This window comes from Macrobrachium rosenbergii, chromosome 56, assembly GCF_040412425.1.
Source record: "Macrobrachium rosenbergii isolate ZJJX-2024 chromosome 56, ASM4041242v1, whole genome shotgun sequence".
NCBI classification, from domain to species: Eukaryota; Metazoa; Arthropoda; class Malacostraca; order Decapoda; family Palaemonidae; genus Macrobrachium; species Macrobrachium rosenbergii.
Window position 1 is genome coordinate 10,360,639 of NC_089796.1, and position 26,336 is coordinate 10,386,974.

At 36.0% G+C, this 26,336-nt stretch overlaps 2 protein-coding genes and 1 pseudogene across 5 annotated transcripts in view; all 3 read right to left on the minus strand.

Moving 5' to 3' along the window:
• Positions 1-26,336, minus strand: part of LOC136836372 (uncharacterized) — a 204,194-nt gene that overhangs the window by 9,203 nt on the left and 168,655 nt on the right. For 3 of the 4 annotated variants that reach the window (XM_067100564.1, XM_067100563.1, XM_067100565.1), the window contains 5 exons: positions 23,649-24,752; positions 5,115-5,252; positions 4,012-4,136; positions 1,617-1,733; positions 388-592 (listed from right to left, as the gene is read on the minus strand). In XM_067100564.1, the coding sequence (XP_066956665.1) occupies positions 388-592; positions 1,617-1,733; positions 4,012-4,136; positions 5,115-5,252; positions 23,649-24,752 (1,689 nt within the window). Of the gene's footprint in view, positions 1-387; positions 593-1,616; positions 1,734-4,011; positions 4,137-5,114; positions 5,253-19,702; positions 21,850-23,648; positions 24,753-26,336 lie in introns of those variants that run through there. The other variant, XM_067100566.1, reaches the window with a different exon arrangement.
• LOC136836594 (arginine kinase 1-like) lies at positions 12,586-15,373 on the minus strand (the record flags this gene model as incomplete). The annotated part of the gene is made up of 1 exon (XM_067101050.1): positions 12,586-15,373. A coding segment is annotated over one exon (1,140 nt), but the record flags the coding sequence as incomplete, so codon positions are not given.
• LOC136836375 (arginine kinase pseudogene) lies at positions 17,120-18,495 on the minus strand (annotated as a pseudogene).

The following is a 26,336-nucleotide window of genomic DNA, read 5'->3' on the forward strand; positions in this document are numbered from 1 at the left end:
CTCCTGGAGGTCCGTTACAGGGTGCAATTGGAACATGAGATTTAGTCCTGATGCCAAGCGCTGGGACCTACGGGGTCATTCAGCGTTGAAAGGAAAATTGAAAGTAAAGGAGGTTTGAAAGGTGTAACAGGAGGAAAACCTCGCGGTTGCACTATGAAACAATGGTTAGAAGAGGGCGGAAAGTAAGATGGAAGAAAATATGAACGGAGGTACAGTAAAAGGAATGAGAGAGGTTGCAGCTAGGGGCCGAAGGGACGCTGCAAAAGAACCTTAAGTAATGCCTACAGTGCACCGCGTGAGGTGCACTGATGGCAGTACCCCTCTACGGGTACCGGGTGCCATAAACATCACCTCAAATAGGAATCCTCTCCAGCTAGGCCTTCTCACCTTCAGCAGCCAGGTTGATGATCCACTTATCAATGGCTCTGACATTTTCCTGGAGGTCGTTGTCCTCAGCCACGTCTCTTGGAGTTCGGTACTGATCATCTCGGTCCGCCAGATTGCATCCGGATTCGGCTACCAGACGGTAGAAAGCAGATCGGCCGTGCGGTCTGGAAGCCGCGAAGTGCAATACGTTCTGGCCGTTCTTGTCCTGTATAAAGAGGATATACGTATGCGTGTGTACGTATGTATGTGTGTGTGTATATATATATATATATATATATATATATATATATATATATATATATATATATATATATATATATATATATATAATGTAATAGCGACATATTTCATTGGATGTATATCAAAACGTCATAGTTTCAAATCAGTATTTCTACGTTTGCAGAATTCTTTAAAGGGAAAACCTTCCTTAGTTTTTACGGAAGCCAAATCGAATTTAAATGACCTTGCATCGACCTCTTTATTATATATATCTATATATATATGTATATATATTTATTGAAAAAAATCTGAATTCCGTACCGGCATATCTATAGCTAAAGAGTAATATAATATTCTATCTCGGTGTATGAGTTTAAATTCTAATCATTCTGTATTGGCTTATCCCTGTAAATATTTTTTTTTTGTTAAATTAATAAAAGCTACAAATAGAACATTACGACTGAAATCAGAAAGCTTCCACCTTACTCCAAAGAAGTTGCATTTTTGTTCAGATAAAAATTCAATTGATAGAATTGTTATAAAGCAGACGTTCTTCTGTACATAAATACGAATAAAATGCAAATGAACAACGGAAATAAAAATGAAGCGAAGAGGCAATTATTAAAGTACCCTTCTCTAGACCTTGATCTATGTGATATATGAAAGAAAATGTCCTTTTAAACGAAGCATCTGCATGCACATTTCTCCTCCTGGCACTGTACCCGTTTTTTAGCTTTCAAGAAAAACATCCCTACACATGGATTCCATAATATATATATATATATATATATATATATATATATATATATATATATATATATATATATATATGCAGGTATATATATATATATATATATATATATATATATATATATATATATATATGTCCGTCAGGATCACGTGAATCTTAAATAGTATAAACACTACAACGAAAACTGAAGCAGAGGCAAATCTTGGTCGGTTTCGTCTACTAAGGCACAGGATTACATGCAAGGCAAAGCTTTATATACCCTTGTCTGGGGTGAAGTCTGCTGAGGCCCGCCAGTGCTATCAAGTACAGTCTGCATGGCTATGGTAGAATGCCCCGAACCTCCAGAGCCAGTACTGCCAATACTCTTGGAGTCATTCTGAAAGAAGAGGATAAATAAACATTTGCTATTGACGATGGGTTGAATGGAATATAAATTTAGGCCAAAGGACAAGCGCTTGGACCTATGAGGTCATTCAATGCTGAAAGGAAAAACTGAGAGTAGAAAGGTTTGAAAGGTACAACAGGAGGGAACCCTCGCAGTTGCGCTATGAAACACCTGATAGGAGAAGGAGGAAAGATATAAGAAAGAGAATATGAACGGAGGTCAGTAAAAGGAATGAGTGGAAAACCTGAAAACTTCATGAGGATGAGTTGGAATGGGTAGAAGGATGCTATTATTGTACGTCCTGCAATTCATAACTCCAGCACGATTTCCGAGAGGGACCCCATTAGTAGAAATAACAACAAACAGCTATGGAAGAGGAGCCTGGACTGAAATACGGAGATGGGAGACGGCTGCAAGAAAATACGAGAAAACAACACTCGATGTGGTTTTTCTGGAAAAAATGTTCATTGTATAGATTTACACCCGAAGTTGTGCTATTTAAACCGGAATATCCTATCATTTCCAATCTTAGTTTATAATTCACAAGTGTCGTCATAACAGCATTTGTCTTCGACCTCAAAAATACTTTCTAAACTAAATTATAAATGTTCGAAATAATTATTTTAAAAGTAAAATAATGATGTTAAGATTTTATGACAAACTCATTATTCGTGGAAAGGTATTGAACAAATAGAATGGCTCCATTAGGAATTTACACTTGACTCAAATGAGCGTTGGTCACAGATCCCAAAAAAACTATTTTCTAAATTAAAACAGATATACATTAACGATTTTTTTCATGTGAGGATATTTAGTTTGAGACTGATTTTGGAATATTCATTGGCGTCACAGTAACGCTGGTCATCAACTTAAATAAGCGCAATATCCTGAATTAAAGCATCTAACACCATCCAACAGTATCAAGATGTTATGACATACAGATGAAAATATTTATATGTACACTTGCGTTACAATAAAAATGGTCGGTGACTTTAGTAAACCCTTAAAAATTCCTTCGTATACAGTACATAAAAAAATTGGTTTCCTTTCATATTAATTTGAGGAGTCATAGAATTTCCGCGTATTATTATTATTATTATTATTATTATTCATGGATTTCGAGAATATCCGTAAAAAGTAATTGGTAAAAATCAGCTATATATTCACTATGCACTGTAATCAGTGGTTCTCAACCAGGGGGGGGGGAATTCCCCACTAGGAGAGTTCTGAATGGGGAGGGGGCGGGGGAACTGCGACCACATGTTGGCAGGCTCAAACTGGCTCTAGAACCACGCAAAATGCAGTGTGCATCGGCCCGCACTACTGAGAGGTCACGCTGGGCGTTCTCTCCGCTAGCGTGTGTGTTTGTGTTAGTATTTTGTTGCATATTATTTAGAATGCACCTTTTGAGGCAGACAATTTTGGAAAGTGGGTGGGGGATCACATTCTGATATATGGTGAAAGGGTGCATGAGCCAAAAACAGGTTGAGAATCACTGCACTAAATCGTCCTCACGAGAACCGTAGATATTCGTAGGTAATTTGAATGAACATTTCGCCTGCACATAATTAGAAGTAAATAACTTACAGATTACTTGTCTGTTCATGGAACCAGTTTTTTTTTTTTTTTTAGAGACATATCTTCTTTTCAAAAAGACGGAAAGGATTTTTTAAAGTAAGTCTGAAGTAGTCCTATATAAAATGAAAATTACTTGTCTGCTACAAAAAAAAAAGACTAATAGTGATCTGTTCTTTCTGTATTCCCTATCACCTTCTGTCACTTTTTTCAAATGAATACTATGTTCTTTGGAAGCTTGCATTTCAAGTCAGTAGTCTTTGTGGCCTTGTTCCATATGGACAGGGTTCACCTTCAGAATAATAATAATAATAATAATAATAATAATAATAATAATAATAATAATAATAATAATAATAAAAGCCCTTGTGGGCTTGTTCCATATGAACAGGGTTCACCTTCAGAATAATAATAATACTAATAATAATAATAATAATAATAATAATAATAATAATAATAATAATAAACGCCCTTGTGGGCTTGTTCCATATGACTAGGATTCACCCTCAGAATAATAATAATAATAATAATAATAATAATAATAATAATAATAATAATAATAAAAGCAACCAGTTCCGTCAGTGCCCCCTCTATAAAAAAAAAAAAAAAAAAAGATTGCTCTTGGTTGGCCCAAAACTGACTCATCGCCTCTTCATAAAAAAAAAAAAAATACTAAGGAGACACAAAAACTCACCGTGGGCGAATCCGGTTTCTCAGAATATCGGTAGTTGTACAGACTGCAGGCAAGGTAGGAGATTGGGTCTTTCGGACGGGCTTCGTTGACCTCGGACAGGGCTCTGACCAGGGCGTCTCCTAACACTGTTGGAAGTGAAAGTGTAATTCACAGTACGCAACATTAACGAACACCCAAGTTTTTCACAGGAAAGTCTGAGGAAAAGACTGAAATGGTAAGGTCAGCGATAAGTTGTAGAAATTTCGTTGTATTACAGTTTCTTTTCAGAATGGAGATGTTTTAAAAGATGGCCGTGTTATACATCAAAGGCATTGGAGGGGAGTCACTGAAGTTATAAAGTGCCCTTTTAGACATACTATCCTTTAATATACCAAACGGAATATCTGCGTGTATATTAAGAAAACAATTAAATACTGGCATTTGTCCGACATACCACAAATGTATGGAAGACTCGCACTCTCCACTTGATGTATCCTTCCTTAAATATTGGTCACTGTCCTGAACATTAACTGATTGTCAATAAATAGTGACCTTTACCCACCTAAGTTAGCCAGAAAAAGTAGAAAAAAAAACAAGAGCAAAAATGACCTCCCCTTATCTTGACTGTCCTTAAAATACTGGCCTTTTATCCATCCACGCTAATAAGAGCAGGTTCTTTCCTAGATAGTGACCCCCTTAAGGGTTTTAACCCGGCATGTATCCACCTTTGCGGCGTGTTGAGTACGAGCCCGTTGGGGATTACCATAAAGACATGAACAAAAGACTGTAAATATCATAAAGATAATGACCCCAAAGAAATATTAGTCCTAGATAATGACACCCAAGAAATAGTAGTCCTAGATAATGACCCCCAACAAATATTAGTCCCACACAATGACACATCAACAAATGTTAGTCCTAGATAATGACCCCCAAGAAATATTAGTCCTAGATAATGACACCCACGAAATAGTAGTCCTAGATAATGACCCCCAACAAATAGTAGTCCTAGATAATGACCCCCAAGAAATATTAGTCCTAGATAACGACCCCCGAAAACCCTTGGGGGTCACTATCTAGGAAAGACCCTAAGAGCAAAAGAACCTGGCATTTTCTCAGTGTACCTTTCGTTAAATACTGGCCGTCGTCCGACCACATGCCGGGAAACTCTGACTTCGAGGACACCGTGCTGTTTCTCCGCGACAGCATTCCCTTGTGGCGGTCCGACAGCATATTGGCGTCTGCTCTCGTGTCGTTCGAGGCTGAAAATACACGAGTTTAGTTCGCAGAGGGTCGTGTTGGCACAGTGAGACAAACTTCGATAGATATGACAGTACCAATCTTGCGAGAGAGAGAGAGAGAGAGAGAGAGAGAGAGAGAGAGAGAGAGAGAGAGAGAGAGAGAGAGAGAGAGATGAATAAAAGTCTTTTCAGTTTGATAAAGTTAATATAATCTTTATTATTCCTCTCTTGAATACTCCACTGAACCATATTGCATGGACAAAAGTCTTGAAGATATCACAAGGATAAAATGAAGCAATAATAATTTTAAAAGAACGAATCTGAAAAATAGCTACCATATAATTTTTCCGCAACGCAGCACCCTTTCAAAATAATACTTTAAAAAAATAATTTCATCATAGCTCTCTCAAAACAGAAAAAAAATCTACTTTAATATATTCTACTTACAGTCTAGGAATTTTGTGTCAGTACTACTCACAAATCAAAATAATATTTCACAGGAGAAACACAATATTAAATATTCGTAAGAGTTAGTAAATTTCTTTTATGTAATCAAAATGCAAGGGCATAATGTTTAGGCACCGTCAAATGCAATTACTACTTGTTTAAATAAAAGCTCACTACAGTAAATTAGCTAAATCAGCCTCCTTTATACACATGCAAAAGCATACAAACTAGTCATGCTTAATTTGCACTGATGACAAGTCAAAATTTTCATACCATCATATAATATATATACAGTATATATATAATATATATATATATATATATATATATATATATATATATATATTTATGTATATATATTTATATATATATATATATAAGCATATACAGTACATATATTGTATATTTATATGTATTATCATTATTATATAGTATAGTTATATATATATATATATATATATATATATATATATATATATATATATATATATATATATATATATAAACACATATATGCAGAAATACATATACGAATGATACTGTGAGTGTGTGAATGTTAATGTGTATACGTGGATGCGGTCTTTCCTCACAAACGTATTCTTCAACATGATTATATATGCATATGTATATATATATATATATATGTGTGTGTGTGTGTGTATAATATCATATAATATATATATATATATATATATATATATATATATATATATATATATATTATATTGAATACTGTAAACTCATAGTCAATGAGAGACTATTACACGTCAAAATTCTTATCTCCTGTTCATTTTTTAGTAGTCACAGGTGAGCTCACGAATGACCTCTAAGTTATTTATTGTAAAGATTTTAATTTGTGCATGCGATGGACAAGCAAGCAGGGAGCAGACTGCACGAATGAAATCAATATTGCTATATTTTGATAGCACAAAGTTTCCTTAAATTCTATTTTCAACCTAATAATAATAATAATAATAATAATAATAATAATAATAATAATAATAATAATAATAATAATAATAATAATGACAACAACAAATCTAAACTAACATCATTCAATCTCTGATCTAACAGTTTGCACTGAAGCAAGTGTCTTTGGAATATCAAAAATAATAAAACAGTGATAAGTAAAAAACAACATAAAGTGAATGAAAATTTTCGAGTCTTAACTCACTAAAGGGTATTGTTTAGAATTGCACAGATATGTAATTAGTAATCAAACTATTGTACATATTTCTACATGCCTAAATTGTATTGTATATTCGTATGCATATCAATACACATACACATATATCATTTAGAATCGTTGCCTTTTTTTAAATTTATATACACATGCATGCAATTTATGTGTATGTATATGCATACATAAATATACACACAAGTATACGCAACTAAGGGTATCCAAACAATACAACGACAAATAACGAACGAAAAAGAATATTGCATCAGTGATTTTATAATAAAATATTGTTTATAGAGTTTAGAAACGATTAAGTTTTCCATTTTAGAAGTGAACTGTATTATTGCAAACTACGCTACGGTGTCAAACCAATCCTCCCTTTGAAGTTTTAAAAATAATATGCACGCAAAGTTTGTCTTTCAAATACATTACATTCAGCTAGAAGAGATAATGTGACTGGCTATCCTCAACAATAATGACGATGGAAATAAAAATGCAAGGACAATTTACTGATTAAAATACAACTAGTAATTAACAAATAAAAAGTGAAAACATTCAGGTCTTTGAATAAAACATCACCGTCATGAAACGTACACCAAGAGGTAAAGTATGTTACTTTCCGGCCACATTTTATCAATTTTTTTTATCATTAATGGCTCTACAAATATAAAGGCATTGGGGGTTTTTGTATAGGAAGAAAATAATGATACTTCAGCACAAAAATGTCAGTGACCTTGAAAAACAGGTCATGATAATTCATATTCGTTTCAATTATTACTGTTCCGACCTGAATGCTACACAGGACAAGAAATAACAATGAAAAAATACTTCACTAAATGGAATAATCTATAGTTATAAAATCCGAGTGGATATGGTTTGTCCGCCTCGGGTGCGGGCGGGGTAGATAGGTGATCGGGAGGGTAGGGGAGACATGACACATCCACACTCCTGCAAACCTGTTTGACCGCCCAGGGTGGGGGTTGGGTAGGTAGCATATCGGGGGGTTAGGGGAGACATGACAGGCAGCGCCGGGTTCCAGCGCAGCGTAGCGCGCGCCATCGAGCTTGTGCTATCAGTAATAGACTGCCAGGAGAGGGCTAATATAGCCGGCCTTACATTTGAACAGTTCGTAAAACCCCCGCTCGTTTAATTAATCCATGCAAAGGCAAACTTAAAAGTTTTGTCCGCTAATCTCTGTTTAAACAGTGGTGAGTAGTTTTAAGGGAAGGGGCTCTCCACATTGAATGGTTTCCCAGATTGGATAATCCATTTTTCCTGAAGAGGCGGGGGAGGTGAGTATGAAGATTATAGTATACATACATATATAGCATGCATATGCATACGGGAGATTGGAAATACCCTAAAGTGATTTATCGACGTTCGAAGTAGCTGGTTTCTTCTATATTATGACAACATATTTTGACCAATTATCGGCGGCTTTGCATGTTTTAACCATTAATATGAAATATTGTTCCTATTACTCACTAATCATACATGTTATAACCAGTGATTAAAACGATGGTTTCTATTGTTTGCTAAATATATGGAAAGATTTTTTACTGCTCTGACGAAACCTGTTTCAATCAATTATTAAGAAAAGCTCTTTCTACTGCTCTGATTAAACTTATTTTAACCAGCTATTAGGAAGGGCTGTTTCACCTGCTCTGATCATGTATGTTTTAACCAGCTATTAGGAAGGGATGCTTCACGTGCTCTTATCAAATATGTTTTAACCAGCTATTAGGAAGGGATGTTTCACCTGCTCTTATCAAATGTTTTAACCAGCTATTGGGAAGGGATGTTTCACCTGCTCTTATCAAATGTTTTAACCAGCTATTGGGAAGGGATGTTTCACCTACTCTTATCAAATGTGTTTTAACCAGCTATTAGGAAGGGATGTTTCACCTTCTCTGATTAAATATGTTTTAACCAGCTATCAGGAAGGGATGTTTCACCTGCTCTGATCAAATATGTTTTAACCAGCTATTAGGAAGGGATGTTTCACCTGCTCTGATCAAATATGTTTTAACCAGCTATTAGGAAGGGATGTTTCACTTGCTTTGATCAAAAATGTCTTAACCAGGTATTAGGAAGGGATAGCTGGTTAACAGGAAGGGATGTTTCACTTGCTCTGATCAAATATGTTTTAACCAGATATTAGGAAGGGATGTTTCACTTGCTCTGATCAAATATGTTTTAACCAGCTATTAGGAAGGGATGTTTCACCTGCTCTGATCAAACATGTTTTAACCAGCTATTAGGAAGGGATGTTTCACCTGCTCTGATGAAATATGTTTTAACCAGCTATTAGGAAGGGATGTTTCACCTGCTCTGATGAAATATGTTTTAACCAGCTATTAAGGGATGTTTCACCTGCTCTGATCAAATATGTTTTAACCAGCTATTAAGGGATGTTTCACCTGCTCTGATCAAATATGTTTTAACCAGCTGTTAGGAAGGGATGTTTCACCTGCTCTTATCAAATATGTTTTAATCAGCTATTACGAAATGCTTTCTGTTGCACTAATTAAACACATTTCAACCCGAAAGGCTATTTTCTTCTGCTCCCTGATTAAACCTGCTTTAACCAATCATTCAGAAAGGCTGCTTCTATTGTCCCATCACCAAACATGTTTTAACCAGTTAACATTGAATTGTTCTTTCTATTACATTTAGGATTATTTTGAAGATTCAAGTATTTTTTAAATGAATATTGTGGAAACATGTTTGACAGAGCACAAAGCAGAACCTTTCGTCAGCGGAGAATTACAACACCAAACTCCAGTGCTGATTTACAAAATGCACACACGCAGCAATCTTGTCCCACACCCATGCACTTTATCAAAATTTTAGGTCTGAAACTCTTTGAAATTTGTTTCAGAAGGTATGAAACTCATGAAACTTGTTAAATCATATTCTCCACATACTTTCAAGTTGAATGAATGTTACACAACATATATTCAACAGAAACTTGTTTCCTGAAAATGTGCAACACACGAAACTTGTTTCAGAGAATGTTCATATGCTGTCAGGAGTCATGACATATCTGTTTCAACAGGAAATAGTTTCCAGAAAGTATGAAACTAGTTTCGGATAGTCTGAAAGTAGTTTAAGAATGTGGAATCTGTGGCGTTAGTTTCAGAAAATGTGTCAGGAACTAGTTTGAGAAAGTATGAAACTAGTGAGTTTTGGAGTTTATGAAACTAGTTTCAGAAGTTTCCGTGCGCTTCGAGGTTAAATGTCCCATTATTTTCTTCAACACCGATGTACACTCCGGTCCCTGGAAAGAATGCACCGAGTTTTAGAGAGAGAGAGATAAAAAAAATCACACACGCAGGCTGCAATAACCACTGTGCACGTTGTTTATGAAAATCTGTTTTTAAAAACTGGTTGAGTGCGCGCAAGCACGTCTTTGTGCTACTTGAAACTCCAAATCAAGCCACAGCAACTCTTAAAGGAAAATAAAATCAACACTTACTTGATACTTTCAAAACCTGGTGATTTGATTATTGTTGCCAAAAAAAAAAGCTTGGTGGATGAGATCTTCAATAATATATACATTAATCATTCGTTATTCATGATAATTCTGACTCACGATGAATTTCCAGAACAAATTCTTTATGGTTTCAGTTACCAAGTCGTGTTGATGGTTATGCTCAGAACATTAATCAAACAGAATTACAATCTTTATTACATTCTCGATTAATAAATTAACTCACTGATGGAAGGCAAAAATCTTGCCTAGATAACTTCCATAGAATATGATCAATATATAAATAAGCAGGAAAAGGTTGTCAAAGGAAAGAACTCTGTGACCAGCCACAGAGAGACAGCACACACTTGTCTCAAACTTATATATGTTACAGTAAGATTGTGAAACCAGGGATTTCACGAAATCCCTAGGGAATTTGTGAAACGACCAACTCGCTTAGGAACATTTCATCCTCGAGGGCTAGTACTAAACACGGCGAAACAGTGATTCATCTTTACAGTTTCCCCGTTTAGTACTAGCCTTCGGGGATCAAATATTCCTAAGGGAATTGGTCATTTCACACATTCCCTGAAAATTTCAGGAATTTCGTGAAATCCCTGAATTTCACAATATTATTGTAACATATATCCAGCCATTTACAGCAATGTCTATGTTATCACTCTTAAGTTTCAACTTAACGCTAAAAAAATTCTATCCACTCTTAAGAAATTACCCTAAGGGCCATATATCCTCAACACGCTGCACGTATGTATAAATGCTACATTAAACTTTCTCCATGTCGTGCAAGCCTCATAAAGGTTTTTGTGTTACTCTCACATTTCTCCACCTCAAACCACTTAGAATTTCACTTATGCTTCAACCAGGTAAAACTTGAGTAAACCTCCAGCCAATCTTGTCTCCATTACCTTCGTGAACTTAAATTTATATTTGCAATACACGAACGCACAACGTAACGCACCCTTAACCTCACAACTTTCTCTTTCACAAGCATACTTAGGGATATTCTTTGGAATCCACACGTTCCCAACCATCAAGTTCACTTCAAAACACATTTCTGCAAGGTGCTCTCAATTCTCTTTCATTCCAGAAACTCTAAATCTACCAACCACAACATATCTTTCCCCTATTACCTACCTTTACATTAAAATCACCTAGCACAACTACCATTTCTTTTTTTCATATACAACAAAGCACATATTTAGGCTTCCAGAAACTCTTTCCCGGCTAACATACCTATTCCTAGTGCTTAACACCTACGATCATAACTTTCTCCCACCCACAATCCTAGGGCTAACAAATAGGCGCTCTTTCACATGACCCCGGTCTTCCTGCTAAGGCATAAGCTACCCGTTCCCTAGCCGTGCATCCCTCAAGTATTCTAGACACTACTACTCTGGCCTTGCCGTTCATGAACACTAAATCCTATCCCTTTGGTCCCCTGAAGTGTAACAGCATTCAACTCTTCCTCTTGAAAAACTTAGACACATTTATTAGGGTATAGATCTTCTCTTGTGCGGCGCATTCAGGGAGATTCAAAACAACTTGTCACTTCATCTCTGCCTTCTTGCAATGTGTACACACCATAGGGCTAAAAAAAAAAGCGCCCTTGGTCATTTGGTAATTTCCACATTCCCACCCACACATTATATATATATATATATATAATATATATATACCTGTATATATATATATTTATATATATATGTATATATATAATATATATTATATATATATATATATATATATATATAATATATATTATATATATATATATTATATATATATATATATATATATATATATATATATATATATATATATATATATATATATATATATATAATATATATTATATATATATATATATATTATATATATATATATATATATATATATATATATATATATATATATATATATATATATATATATATATATAGATATAGAGAGAGAGAGAGAGAGAGAGAGAGAGAGAGAGAGAGAGAGAGAGAGAGAGAGAGAGAGAGAGAGAGAGAGGAGAATACACTTGAATTATAAAATTAATTAGTATTTTTGTAAATGCATAACCATCCACACAAACATTGTTGATTATTTCAATACATAACAAACTTCACATTTGCAAAATTATGCAAAAATTGCTGTAAACCCTTACTCGTTTGAAATTAAACTGTAAAATGGTTTGAAGAAAGTACTTTTTGGAGTGATGTAAGGTCAATTATCAATGAAATTAACTATTGGGCAAATTTCGTTTAATAATCCAATTTGTACTCATATGAATATATATAGTATATATATTTGATATATACGCTGGTAATCCCAGGAATATTATATATCTGGGTACACCGCATACACAATTTATACTTTATCAAAATATGAATTACACTGGTACAATATATGAAAATATTTTGTGCGAACAAATTCTAGCCAGAGAAGTACACACAAAACGGGACGTTTCTCAAATGCTTTCACTAGAAGATGCTCGTCTCTGCGTTCCTAAACACTACACTTCTAAGCACAGTCCACAACCCACCTTTCCTATAACATAACAGATATCTGTATTAAAACATAAAGCACAGTACGTGTGCGTAGTCCAGCTATTAAGCTCGCGAGAATATAACGTACGGAGGCATTCAACTAAAACAGGAATATATTGATACCCAAAGGCGTTTAATTAATATTTAATTAATATTCCTCTTTATCTGACAGCGATTTAATTAAAAACCAGGAATCCGATCATTCGGAATTCAACTTTTGCGCCTGAAAAACTTCAGTAAAGATGACGTCCACCAGTACCTAGCCCTATCGAAATCTCATTTTAACGTTTAGCTTTCATCAGTTTGCTGTTCTGTGATGAACTGAGAGGAACGAGGCACCATGCATCGTCGGAACTTATCACGCAACGAGATTAAAAATACGTTTTTTTTTCAATATTTCTCTTTTTGCTTTTCCTTTCAAATCCCTGAAAAAAACGACAAACATTTTTTTCCTTGCAATAGTAGAGACAGAGGAGACTAAGGAACCGCCAGAATATATAATATATATACACATTACATATGCAAATTAATGTGTATATACTGTATATCAACACAAATACCACCTGATGTATCCTTTCAGCAGGTGGGTTCCCCCTTTTCCAAACTTAGTCGAACTGCTGTATGAAAAAAATGCAATTCGTCTGATACATATGACATTCTAAATGATATGAAATCTTTATATGCGCATCACAGGTGCAAGTCACTTCTTTATACCCTTGTTATGAGAGCAAGTCATTTCCTTACACTATTTATCTGTAGTAAGTGCGAGTCACGTTGTGTCTCAGGTTATACAATCCGACACCAAATGCTAGCAAGGTGGATCCCAGTCAAGTTTTGATGAAATATGAGGATGGAAAAGTGGGCGAGAGTGAGTGATCTCCTAGGGAACAATATACTTCAGCTTCAGTCTTTAATGTTTATGTGGCATGCTTTAATGCTGGTAAGGTTAACTCATGGAAGGTTAGGTTAGGCTTTCCAGAATCTTCATGTCATGCAACTCGCAATTTTAATGATATTTTTAGTTGTATGAGGAACTGTCTTCCTACACATGACAGTCTTAATAATCTGTGAAATCAAAGTAACTGTCATTAACACGGTCATTGTAAGTATATACCTCATACGTCAGTTTAGGTGTATTCTACAGTACAGTGTCTGAAAATCTAAAGGCCTGCGAAATTTAGAAGCAGCAAATGCAAATCGCTTCTCTTCATGTCTTCCGTTCTGTTTCCTTTCGTGTATTGCCTGAACAATGCATGTATGTAGTGAAGTGTCAAGTGCATGGTAATTTGCATTAGTCAAAAGCAAAAGGAACAATTTATCCATATTTGCAGAATTTTGGTGAATATAATCATTGAGATGGACCCTTACGACTTTCAGTTCCGCCCTCCTCCAGACTTCTTTCCAAGCGTATGATTTCCATCACCCCATCATACATCTCCTGAAGAGCTTCTATTTCACTGATGCCCAAACGACGGCGGTTCGAGATGTCAAATACATAATCCTCGGCCTCCGAGTGCTCCCCAGATGTGCCTCGCACTTGGAGGTTATATTTGGCTGCTGTGTCTTCTAGTTTTTGTCTGTCTGACCCTAACAAAGGTAGACGAATGTGCACAGAAGCTCTAATTGCTGTGCCAAGATTCGTGGGACAAAAGCTCAAGAAACCTAGATGTCCTGAGGAGCTAAATGGAAGCTTTTCACCTAAGGCTGTCACTGCACGAACAAATCTGTCGTAAACTTCACCCATGTTACCACCTTCTTGCATTGATATTATTCGCAAGTGATCCTCTTCATTCACCCACACCACTAAGGTACTGTTTTCGTTCAGGAATATGCCTCTTCCCTCTGGCCAAAAGCGACTAGCTCCAGCTGCTTCAAGAAATCTGTCTCCTTGTTTGAAGAGCAAATGTTTTTGTAAGAGCTCCTCTTGCTCCTCCGGACCAATTTCATCAAGGGAACGATAATTTCCGGCCAGGTCATCCTCAAGCGTTCCCAAAGTATATCCCACGTCCTGCTCGAGTTCGGCATACTGATCACTTGTAAGAAGGGGGTTAAAGGGAAAACCTTCAACGGATCGAGCGCAGCGAACTCTTGTTGACAAAACGTAATTTCCCAACTCATTCAAGTCGCCAAGATGACTGGGGTCCCCAAAATCAGTGGCAGGATGTGAATCATCTGGACCAAAACCCCCGTGATATTCGTCAATCACAGGATCGAAGAGCTCGTGGAACATTGAGTATGATTCGGCATCTGGGGCATACAGACCAATGTGGGAATCAGGGTTGGCAAGACCTGATTTGATACAGTCGTGGAGAGTGGCACCTTTGGATGTTACGCGACGTTTAACACTGTCGAAAATCTCCTGCGTCAAGTATTTCTTCAAGAGTGAGCGGGAATCCACATCCTTGAATTTCTCATATTCTTCTTCAAGGAGGCCCAAGGCAGCAGGGTCTATTTTCTCTGCCGCATCCTCTTCATTACCTATGTAGAAGGATTTTTGTACAGTGAATGATCAGTCTGAACATAGCAGTATGTTACGCACAAGAGCAATTTCCCCTGTGTTTTCAGTGTGGCTAAAACACATTTTTGGTACCACATACACTACTAAAAACTTGTAAAGATTTGATTTGTTATGACTGGTATTTGATATGGTAAGGTGAAGTAATACTAGTACAGGCAGTACTCTGAAACCACATCGTACTTTGTATATATATATATATATATATATATATATATATATATATATATATATGTGTGTGTGTATATATATATATATATATATATATATATATATATATATATATATATATATACAGTATATATATATATATATATATATATATATATATATATATATATATATATATATATATATATATATAAGCAATCATGATTCGTAGCGTTCTGTTTAATTGAAGACTAAGCTGTCGTGCTATAGAAGGAAATTAGATACTCAAGTTATGGATTTCCTAGATGATTCTGATTTAGAGCACACTAATTTCCTGATAACAGAAGCATACAAGAACTGGTGCAAAATTACAAAGTAAAATCTGATGGGTATGAGAGCTACAGTGTAATGTGAAGAGCTGGCCCGAACACCCGACAGATGTAACACATGTAAGCCTTGTAATCATTTAGACACCATGCAACGTCCTGGATGAATTTCTGCCTGTTAATCAAATTCGGATGAAAAGGATACTCAGTGTGAAGTATATAAATGTATAAAAATGTTTATCAATATTCTTAATTCTAATTACACAAAAGTTCTTCGAACTGCATGGTGGGGCTAGGGTTACCGGGTTACCCAGTCAATTTTGATAACCCATTCAAGTATAGTCTCCCTGAATATTTTATCTATCTAAAGCATGCTGATTATGTGTAGAAATGTAAACAAAATGCAATTTTACTAGAAATAAAAATAGTTGACCTTTAACTTCGGAATGATGCACATATTCTGTATACGAATTCAAAATATTTGTCATGGCTGATATAACATTAATTCTAAAACACCACAAATTAAAAAAATCATGAAACCAAGAAAACTTTTCTAAGTCTGTAAAGCAAGGGTAGATAAAAAATAACTTCACTGATGCGTGTGGTACAACGGGCAAAAATAATGTGGCCAAAAAGATGGTTTTACCAAATTCTGGATTAGTGTTTAATTTCCTGAATGACATGGGCTGTGGGGCAGAGTTAGGGATGAAGGTTAAGGTTTAATTTCCAACTTTGTAGGCATTCTTTAACATACATGTACTAGTTTATATGTTTAAATGAAATGAAAATTGCACGTTTAGTTTCTTCTCTGCAAGTGCACTCATGAAGTGCATTTCCTAAAAGGCGGTTCACTGTCACGAGATAAGGGTTAATGAAATAGTGATCACTGGTGAGCCATGTCATTGAACTACATCATGGCATAATTACGATATTGCTCGTTTATAACCATTCCAGCACATTCTACAGTTTTCTTTGGAGTGCCTGGACACAACTTGTCCCTGGTGAATTTTAACATGCATTATTTAGGAATCTATATTTAAGCTTCTTGCACTCATCAATTTTATATATGATATTTAGGCTATATTTTGTGTAAATGACTACGTGCTTCAATGCTACTGCATTTTTAGACGAAACTCATTTACAAAAGACTCTAATCATGAGGAACATTCATGCTGTGAATATATTTTTACAGGCAACAATAGATCACTTTTACAATTTCTCCATACACTTCATCAGTGCATCGAGACTGTGCTATATTTCACTTTTTCCACTTGGCAAGGTGAAGTTTTGTGTGTAATTTGTTGCACATTTTAATGATAAGATTGCTCAATTTGTTGCAAAAGTTAACTACTAAGATTGCTCAGTTTGCTGCAAAATTGAACTAATAAGATTGCTTACGACTTTGGCTGCTGCCTTCCTCCATTTTACTTTCTAACTGAATAATTTCCTTTATACCATTACACATTTCCTTAAGGGCTTCAATCTCTGTTATTCCCAAACGACGACGGTTCGAGATGTCAAATACATAATCCTCCGCCTCCGAATGCTCTCCAGACGTGCCACGCACTTGGAGATTAAATTTGGCTGCTGTATCTTCAAGAGTTTTTCTGTCTTTCCCCAACAAAGGCAGGCGAATATGTACTGAGGCTCTAATGGATGTGCCAAGATTTGTGGGACAAAAACTCAAGAATCCCAGACGTTCTGAAGAGCTAAAGGGAAGGTTGTCAGAGAGGATTGTCACTGCACGTACAAATCTGTCATAAACTTCACCAATATTACCGCCGTCTTGCATTGATATTATTCGCAAGTGATCCTCTTCATTCACCCAGACTACTAAAGTATTGTCTTTGTTTAAGAATAGACCTCTTCCCTCTGGCCAAAATCGACTAGCTCCGGCTGCTTCAAGAAATCTGTCGACTTGTTTGAAGAGCAAGTGTTTTTGCAACAGTTCCTCTTGCTCCTCAGAACTAATTTCATTCAGGGAACGATACTTTCCACCTAAATCACCCTCAAGGTTTTCTAAGGCATATTCCACATCCTGTTCGAGTTCTGCATACTGATCACTTGTAAGAAGAGGGTTAAAAGGATAGCCTTCAATGGATCGAGCACAACGAACTCTGGTTGATAAAACATAATCACCCAATTCGTTCAAATCACCAAGATCACTGGGGTCACCAAAATCACTGTTTGGATGAGTTTCACTTGGACCAAACCCTCCATGATATTCATCAATTACTGGATCGAAAAGTTCTTGGAAGAGAATGTAGGATTCTTCATCTGCAGCGTACAAACCAATATTGGAGTCTGGGTTTGCAAGCCCAGATTTAATACAGTCATGAAGTGTGGCACCTTCAGCCGTAACACGATGCTTGATTTTATCAAAAACCTCCTGCGTCAAGTGTTTTTTCAGCAGTGAGTGTGAGTCTGTGTTCATGAATTTCCCATACTCTTCCTCAAGGTGAGTCAGGGCATCAGGGTCAATTTGTTCCATGCCATCTTCCTCATTGCCGTAGTATGTACCGAAAGCTGGTGGATGTTTTCATCATAAAAATGTATAATTAAAATACTGAACTGAGCCTTAATTTCAAGACATATTCATTTACACACATTAAATAAAGATGACTAGAGTAAAAATTATCCTGTGCTTGTGGTTCTCTAAAAAAGGCTGGCAAATATTCTTGGTAAAGGTTAAGCTCTAAACTGATAAATGTCATAGCTTTATTTTAAAATTTAAATATTATTCTGATTCTAAATGTCTAACAAAAAGGCTGAGTGCACCAAAATATTTACACTGAACACTTCCTGAGATACATATTTATGTCGCAGGCAGTATTTTGTTTTGTTTATTCACATAATAAGTGTTTAAAAATATGTGACTACAGTAACGTGCACGTAAGATGCTGATTGCAATTACACGATATATTGTAGACATATCAATGTCGCTTGGGGCATTTTATTTTTCTTATATTTGCTACTACAGTGACAATTTGTAATCGCGGCTCCTGCAAGGCCACTGGTCAATGGAGCAGCTTCCTCATGTAATTTCTGCAATAACAAAGTGAATGGAACAAGCCATACAAAAGCTAGCTACTTTGCTTGTTCCGTGTTGCCGAACTAAGGATACAACAGCCAGTCTTCAATGAAGAATGCTGTTCTACCCTGCGTGAGCCATAAAAACGAAACAAGTTTTTAATGCTGTGGATGAGCAATAGTTTGCTTATGGTAACGGCCTGAATCTGGGTTGAACCGCACTGATGCATGCAGTAGGGGCAAATTTGTATTTTGAAACTGAGAGTCTGTGGAACTGTGTTACTGTCCTGTCATTTGGAATAACTGAAAAGTACGAAAAAGGACCACGGTTATCAGCAAAAATGAAGGTGGCGCAAAGACAGAATCAGTGGGTAATAATTTTGCAGAAAAGGAGAATTTCCCTTTTGAAGCTACTCGCCAAACTTCGCTGTTCATACTATGTACAGCTATCTACAAAATATCCATAAAGAAACTACAAGTATCCAAGCTGTGACAATTGTAATTATTAAAAAAAATTTGCGGACTTTGCCAAGATCCACTGTAATCCCTGTTACGAACATAGAATAAAGAAATGAGTAATACATCTTGTTCATAATATTGATGTCCACGAAAAGTTGTTTATGCAAAGGACTACGGTAGAGCAAACCAGCCGGATCTTATAATGAAAGGAAACTGTTATCAGTATGCTCTCAATACATCTTCCAAATAAACTGAAAAACACATGACTCTGGAAAAGCAGACCAAAGCAAGTTCATATTTTCAAGCTGAAAAGGGTCAAGAATGAAAAAGATAATTGATTCCAGTTACTTTATCTCTGTGAAAGTTTAGTAGTGGAACAAAAAGTATACAAAATAATCATTAGCTACCAATATTAATGCAAAACTGCAGTGGGAGGCAGAGTTCCAAGGAACTATAATTTTGGCAGGACATTCCTTGCTTCACATTAACTAACATAAACAGTTACAGAATGGAGATGTCACTTTCAGTTTGGGCACGAAATAATGCCTAGAAGTAGAACTGCAGAAGAACGCAAAACGAAAACAAGATGGGCCTGTAAAGCACTTTTCTTCCAGAGGTGGCATATTTTAAAGTAACCTTTGATCTTGACTCATTCTACATACTGACTGCAAAATGAGGTATGCATGCCAAATATGAAGTCTCCATCTTATATGGTTTAAAAGTTAGAACTAAGGTACAAACTTTAGCTATAGCACACAGACAGACATATAGAGGGCCGTACAGGAAGACAGGTTAATTACTAGATGCCCCTGGGTGGTAAACCAGGGGCATTAAAAGTAATTATCTACTGGGACAGCAAGGATTAAAATAAATTCTAAATAAAATGTCAGAAACTTATTTAACTAAGTGGTAAGCAGGCCCTTCAGCCAAATTACATGTTTTCAAATTTCCATGACGAATGACAAGCAATTTACATCCAAAATCCTTGGTTGTTACAATGCTGCCAGAAGTAATGCAGAGTATCACATAATAACTATAAGGCAGTGTGAGAGGTGAAAGACGTAAAACTAGGAATGAATGACTTCTTACATGCACAGCATAGAAATCCAGTTTAATTCATTACTTTACAATTCTGATTTACTATTTGTACTATATTTATTGGAATACACTTTGCGCATAATTTTTCATTTAAATTCTAAAATTCCTTTACCTTATTACTAAGTTGGCAATGGCTATTCATGCTTCAGTGGTGCCACAAAGCATTATATAGTCTAAAGGCTGTTGCTGATGATGTTCATAGATGAATGGTTAATGCACTGGTAATTAGTGTTTTGTGGAAACATACAATAGGTGAATATATTCAATAAATAGAACCCTTACGACTGTCGGTGTCATCTCTCTCCATACTATTTTCCAACTGAATTATTTCCTTCACACCATCATACATTTCTTGAATGGCTTCAATCTCCGTAATGCCTAATCGACGACGATTGGAGATGTCAAATACATAATCCTTAGCTTCTGAGTGCTCTCCAGATGTACCTCGAACTTGAAGATTATATCTCTTCGCCGTTGCCTCCAACATTTGCACGTCCTCCCCTAACTTAGGTAGGCGAATGTGTACTGAAGCTCTGATACCTGTACCAAGGTTAGTAGGACAAAAACTCAAGAAGCCTAGGTGTTGTGAAGAGCTAAATGGAAGTTTCTGTCCAAGAGTTGTCACTGCACGTACAAATCTACTGTACACTTCACTGAGGTTACCTCCTTCCTGCATCGATATTATTCGCAAATGATCTTCTTCATTCACCCAAATCACTAAGGTGTTATCAGCATTCAAAAATATACCTCTGCCTTCTGGCCAAAACCGACAGGCACCAGCTGCCTCGAGAAATCTGTCGCCTTGCTCGAACAGCAAATGTTTTTCTAAGAGTTCCTCCTGATCCTCAGGACTAATTTCACTTAATGACCGATAGTTACCTGCTAGATCTTCTTCCAGTGTTTGCAGAGCATTACCGACATTTTGTTCTAGTTCAGCATATTGTTCACTGGTCAGAAGGGGGTTAAAAGCATAACCTTCAACGGATCGAGCACAGCGAACCCTGGTTGATACAACATAGTTGCCCCACTCGTTCAAGTCACCAAGAGCAGAAGGATCTCCGAAATCAACCTCTGGATGAGTATTATCTGGCCCGAATCCTCCATGGTATTCATCAATGACAGGATCAAAAAGCTCTTTGAAACAAGCATAGGACTCAACATCTGGAGCATACAGGCCAATTTTAGAGTCTGGGTTGGCAAGGCCTGATTTAATGCAGTCATGGAGCGTAGCACCTAAGGATGTGGTGCGATCTTTGATGTTGTCAAAAATCTCGGGCGTCAAGTGTTTCTTCAAAAGTGAAGAAGACTCTGTGTTGCTGAACTTTTCATACTCTTCTTCAAGGGAAATGGATACTGCTGGATCTTGCTCACTTCCCTCCGCTTCATCTGGGGATGCAGAAGTTGGTGGAGACTGTACTATCTTATCATATGTGTTTTACTTTTTTTAATAGAAACCCATAATATTCACCCCTTTATTTATACTGAATACCTACAATGAGTAAGTTACATACAGTTTGATATGATCCAGTTCCTAGTTTAGTCTTCAAGCGCATATTTTTTTAAGCATAAAGCATTTTGTTATCAAAGTGTGAACTCACTGAAAGCTTTTCCTGAGAAATTAATTCTTAATTTTAGACATTTGATGAGAATATATCACAGTGTTAAGTACTTATATGTAACTTTTACTTATTAGAAAGAGTACCCACGCAATAATTTTAATCCATAAAACAGTGAGGTACAAAACAATGCACACTACAGAGCAGTCAATCATTTAAGACTGTGCAATGCAGCATTTGCAGTCTGAATCCAAATGATACTAAGACTGACAACCTACATCCTCAAAGATAATGCAGCAATTTCGAAGTGCCCAGGACTACTCAACTCCTATAACTAACTTAGAAGTTAGTGAATGAACTAATACTGATAAGGTGATTTCTCAGTTTGTGCACCTTTATTAACTAAAAATCAAGTACTGGCATATTGACAATGGGAGTTTGAGACTGCTATGGCCATGTTACTTGAGGGGTGACTCTGCACACTGCAGTAATACATGTCCTAAAATCCCATTGGTAACTTATTACACATACATCAAAAACACTGGTGAACATAAACTAATAATTAATTGGTAGTCCTAGCCAGTGCTTCATACAATTATCCAGCATTTGGAATAGATTTGCTCTACTATTATAGTCGCTGATTTGTTTTCAGGCTCTTTGTGATTTGTATGTGATACGTGCCAACGCGTTTATGACAAGTTTACTTTAGTGTAGAGGCTAGTTTCAAGTGCCAGCCACCATCTACAGTTCGAAGTGACAAACAAAACAAGACAAAGTACGGTATGATGGATAAAAGCAAATATAACATAAGTTAGTCATAGAACTAAGTACTGAAGTGATCCTTGAATGTTGAATGATAACTCGAGGAAACAATGGAAACTGTTAACTGATGTTTACTTATGAGATAAAAATTTGAATTATGGAGATGATACTTGTAAAGCTGATTTAGAAAGCAATAGTGCTTGTATCTTTTGTTTTAAATCAAAAGTGCATTTATCTAGTATATATCTTTCGTCCAACTTGCAATCGACTTTACAACCCAACATTCTAACAACATATAACTTATTAGTGTATGATGTGACAAATATCTGTCAGTTACCAAGTATGAAACAAATAATGCATATGGAATGATGAGTTTGGATGACAAATAAACATTAGAAGCCATGAGTATCACGTTCCAAACTAAGACAATTGACAGTAAGTTATGATGATTAAGAGTAAAAAATAAATGGAAATTTGATCAAAACTTTAAATACCAAATCTCAAAGAATTCAACTTTTGAAAACTACATATGAAATAGTTCAGATATAGAAAAGTGTTAGTGAATATATATATATATATATATATATATATATATATATATATATATATATATATATATATATATATATATATATATATATATATATATATATATATATATATGTATATATATATACACACACACACACACACACACACACATATATATATATATATATATATATATATATATATATATATTTAGATAGTATGTGTGTATGTGTATAAACTTTATTTCCACTTCTAATGTTTTTATTTTTGCATGGGTGCAATGTCAAGTGATGTCTACAGATGCATGACAACATAATTAATAACTGGAGTCCTTACTATTTTCATTACTGCTGTCTTCCAAGCTCTTCTCTAACTGAATTATTTCCTTCACACCATCATACATTTCTTGAATGGCTTCAATCTCTGTGATGCCTAATCGGCGACGATTGGAGACGTCATATACATGGCCTTTAGCTTCTGAGTGCTCTCCAGATGTACCTCGTACTTGGAGATTATATTTATTTGCTGTTTCTTCCAAGGTTTGCATGTCCTCTCCTAACTTAGGTAGACGAATGTGTACCGAAGCTCTGATTCCAGTACCAAGATTGGTAGGACAAAAACTCAAGAAACCCAAGTGCTCTGAGGAACTAAAAGGCAGCTTTTCACCAAGGGTTGTCACTGCACGTACAAATCTGCTGTAGACTTCACTAAGGTTACCTCCTTCCTGCATCGATATTATTCGCAAATGATCTTCTTCATTCACCCAAATCACTAAGGTGTTATCAGCATTCAAAAATATACCCCTACCTTCTGGCCAAAACCGACAGGCACCAGCTGCTTCGAGAAATCTGTCGCCTTGCTTGAACAGCAAATGTTTTTCTAGGAGTTCCTCTTGATCCTCAGGACTAATTTCACTTAATGACCGATAGTTACCGGCTAGATCTTCTTCCAATGTTTGCAGAGCATTACCGACATTTTGTTCTAGTCCAGTATATTGCTCACTGGTCAGAAGGGGGTTAAAAGGGTAACCTTCAACAGATCGAGCACAACGAACTCTAGTTGATACAACATAATCACCCCATGCATTCAGATCACCAAGAGCAGTAGGATCTCCGAAATCAACCGTTGGATGAGTATTATCTGGCCCGAATCCTCCATGGTATTCATCAATGACAGGATCAAAAAGCTCTTTGAAACAAGCATAAGACTCAGCATCTGGAGCATACAGACCAATATGGGAGTCTGGGTTGGCAAGGCCTGATTTAATGCAATCATAGAGCGTAGCGCCTAAGGATGTGGTGCGATCTTTGATGTCGGCAAAAATCTCGGGCGTCAGGTGTTTCTTCAAAAGCGAAGACGACTCTGTGTTGCTGAACTTTTCATACTCTTCTTCAAGGGAAATGGGTGCAGCTGGATCTTGCTCACTTCCCTCCGCTTCATCTGGGGATGCAGAAGTTGATGGAAATTTTGCACAATCAGATCATTGAGGCTTAGGTTGCTTTTTAATTGAAACCAATAACATTTACCCTTTTATTTACAATGAATACCTAAAAACAATAATTTACAAAGATTTTATATGAAACCAGTCCTAGTTACGGATATTATGTATAACTTCTTTTGTTATCAAAGTGTAAACTCACTGAAAGTTTTTCCATAGAGAACAAATAATTGACTTAATTTTAGACCTTGGATGAAAATATATCACAACAGTAATTAACCCTTTCATATTAAAAACAGTGCCTATTTAAAGATATATAACCCATAAAACTATGAGATACAGAACAATGCACACTACATAGCAGTCAATAATTTAAGACTGTGCAATGAAGCATTTACAATCTAGGGTATTATGCTTTTTTACACTAGACTGTTGCATCTAAATAATAATTAGACTGACAACCTTCGTTCTCTAACATAATGCAGTAATTCTGATGTGCTTGCTACTACTTGACACATGTAACTATCTTACAAGCAGTTGAGTAAATAGATACAGATATGGCAAATTATCCAAAGTTTGTGTGCTGCTAATGACTAGACAGTTACTGTTCTATCATAGATACAATAGTAATGGAGATTGATACATGGCCATGTTACTTAACAATACGCAGAATAACTGTTTCTTACTTGGCTAGTTTTACATGCCTTCTGCCATCTATAGTTGCTGTGACAAACAAAACTAAGGCAGAGTAAGATACAGTGGATAAAACCAAATATAAAACAAGTATATAAGCCATGGATGTAAGCACTGAAGTGATCCTTGAAAGCTGAATGATAACTCAACATGAGACACAATGAAAACTGCCGAATTAATCAACTGTTGATCAATCTTTATTTAAGAAATCAAAAGTTAAATCATGAAGACAAGGCTTTGTCAACTGCAAAGTTATGTAAGAGCAATGCATATGGAATAATGATTTTGGATGCGGGCAAACATATGTGTCAGTTTCCACACTGAGACAACTGACAGCAAACTAAGATTATTAAAGAGTAAAAAACAAATTAGTATTTGGCCAAAACGTTACATACCAAATCCCCAAAAACTATTTTCGAAAACTAGATATGGAATACCATGAAAATAGAAAAGTGATAGGAAAATGCAAGTGTTGCTAAAGATGCATAATAACATTAATAACTGGAGCCCTTACTATTTTCATTACTGCTGTCTTCATGCTCTTCTAATTGAATTATTTCCACACCATCATACATTTTGTTTGAATGGCTTCAATCTGTGATGCCTAATCGGCGACGGTTGAGACATCATATACGTGGCCTTTAGCTTGGGTGCTCTCCAGATGTACCTCGTACTGGAGATTATATTTATTTGCTGTTTCTTCCAAAGTCTGCATGTCTCCTAACTTAGGTAGACGAATGTGTACTGAAGCTCTGATCTGCAGTGCCAAGATTTGGTAGGACAAAACTCAAGAAACCCAAGTGTTCTGGAAGAACTAAATGAAGCTTGTCACCAAGAGTTGTCACTGCACGTACAAATCTGCTGTAGACTTCCACTCGAGGTTACCTCCTTCC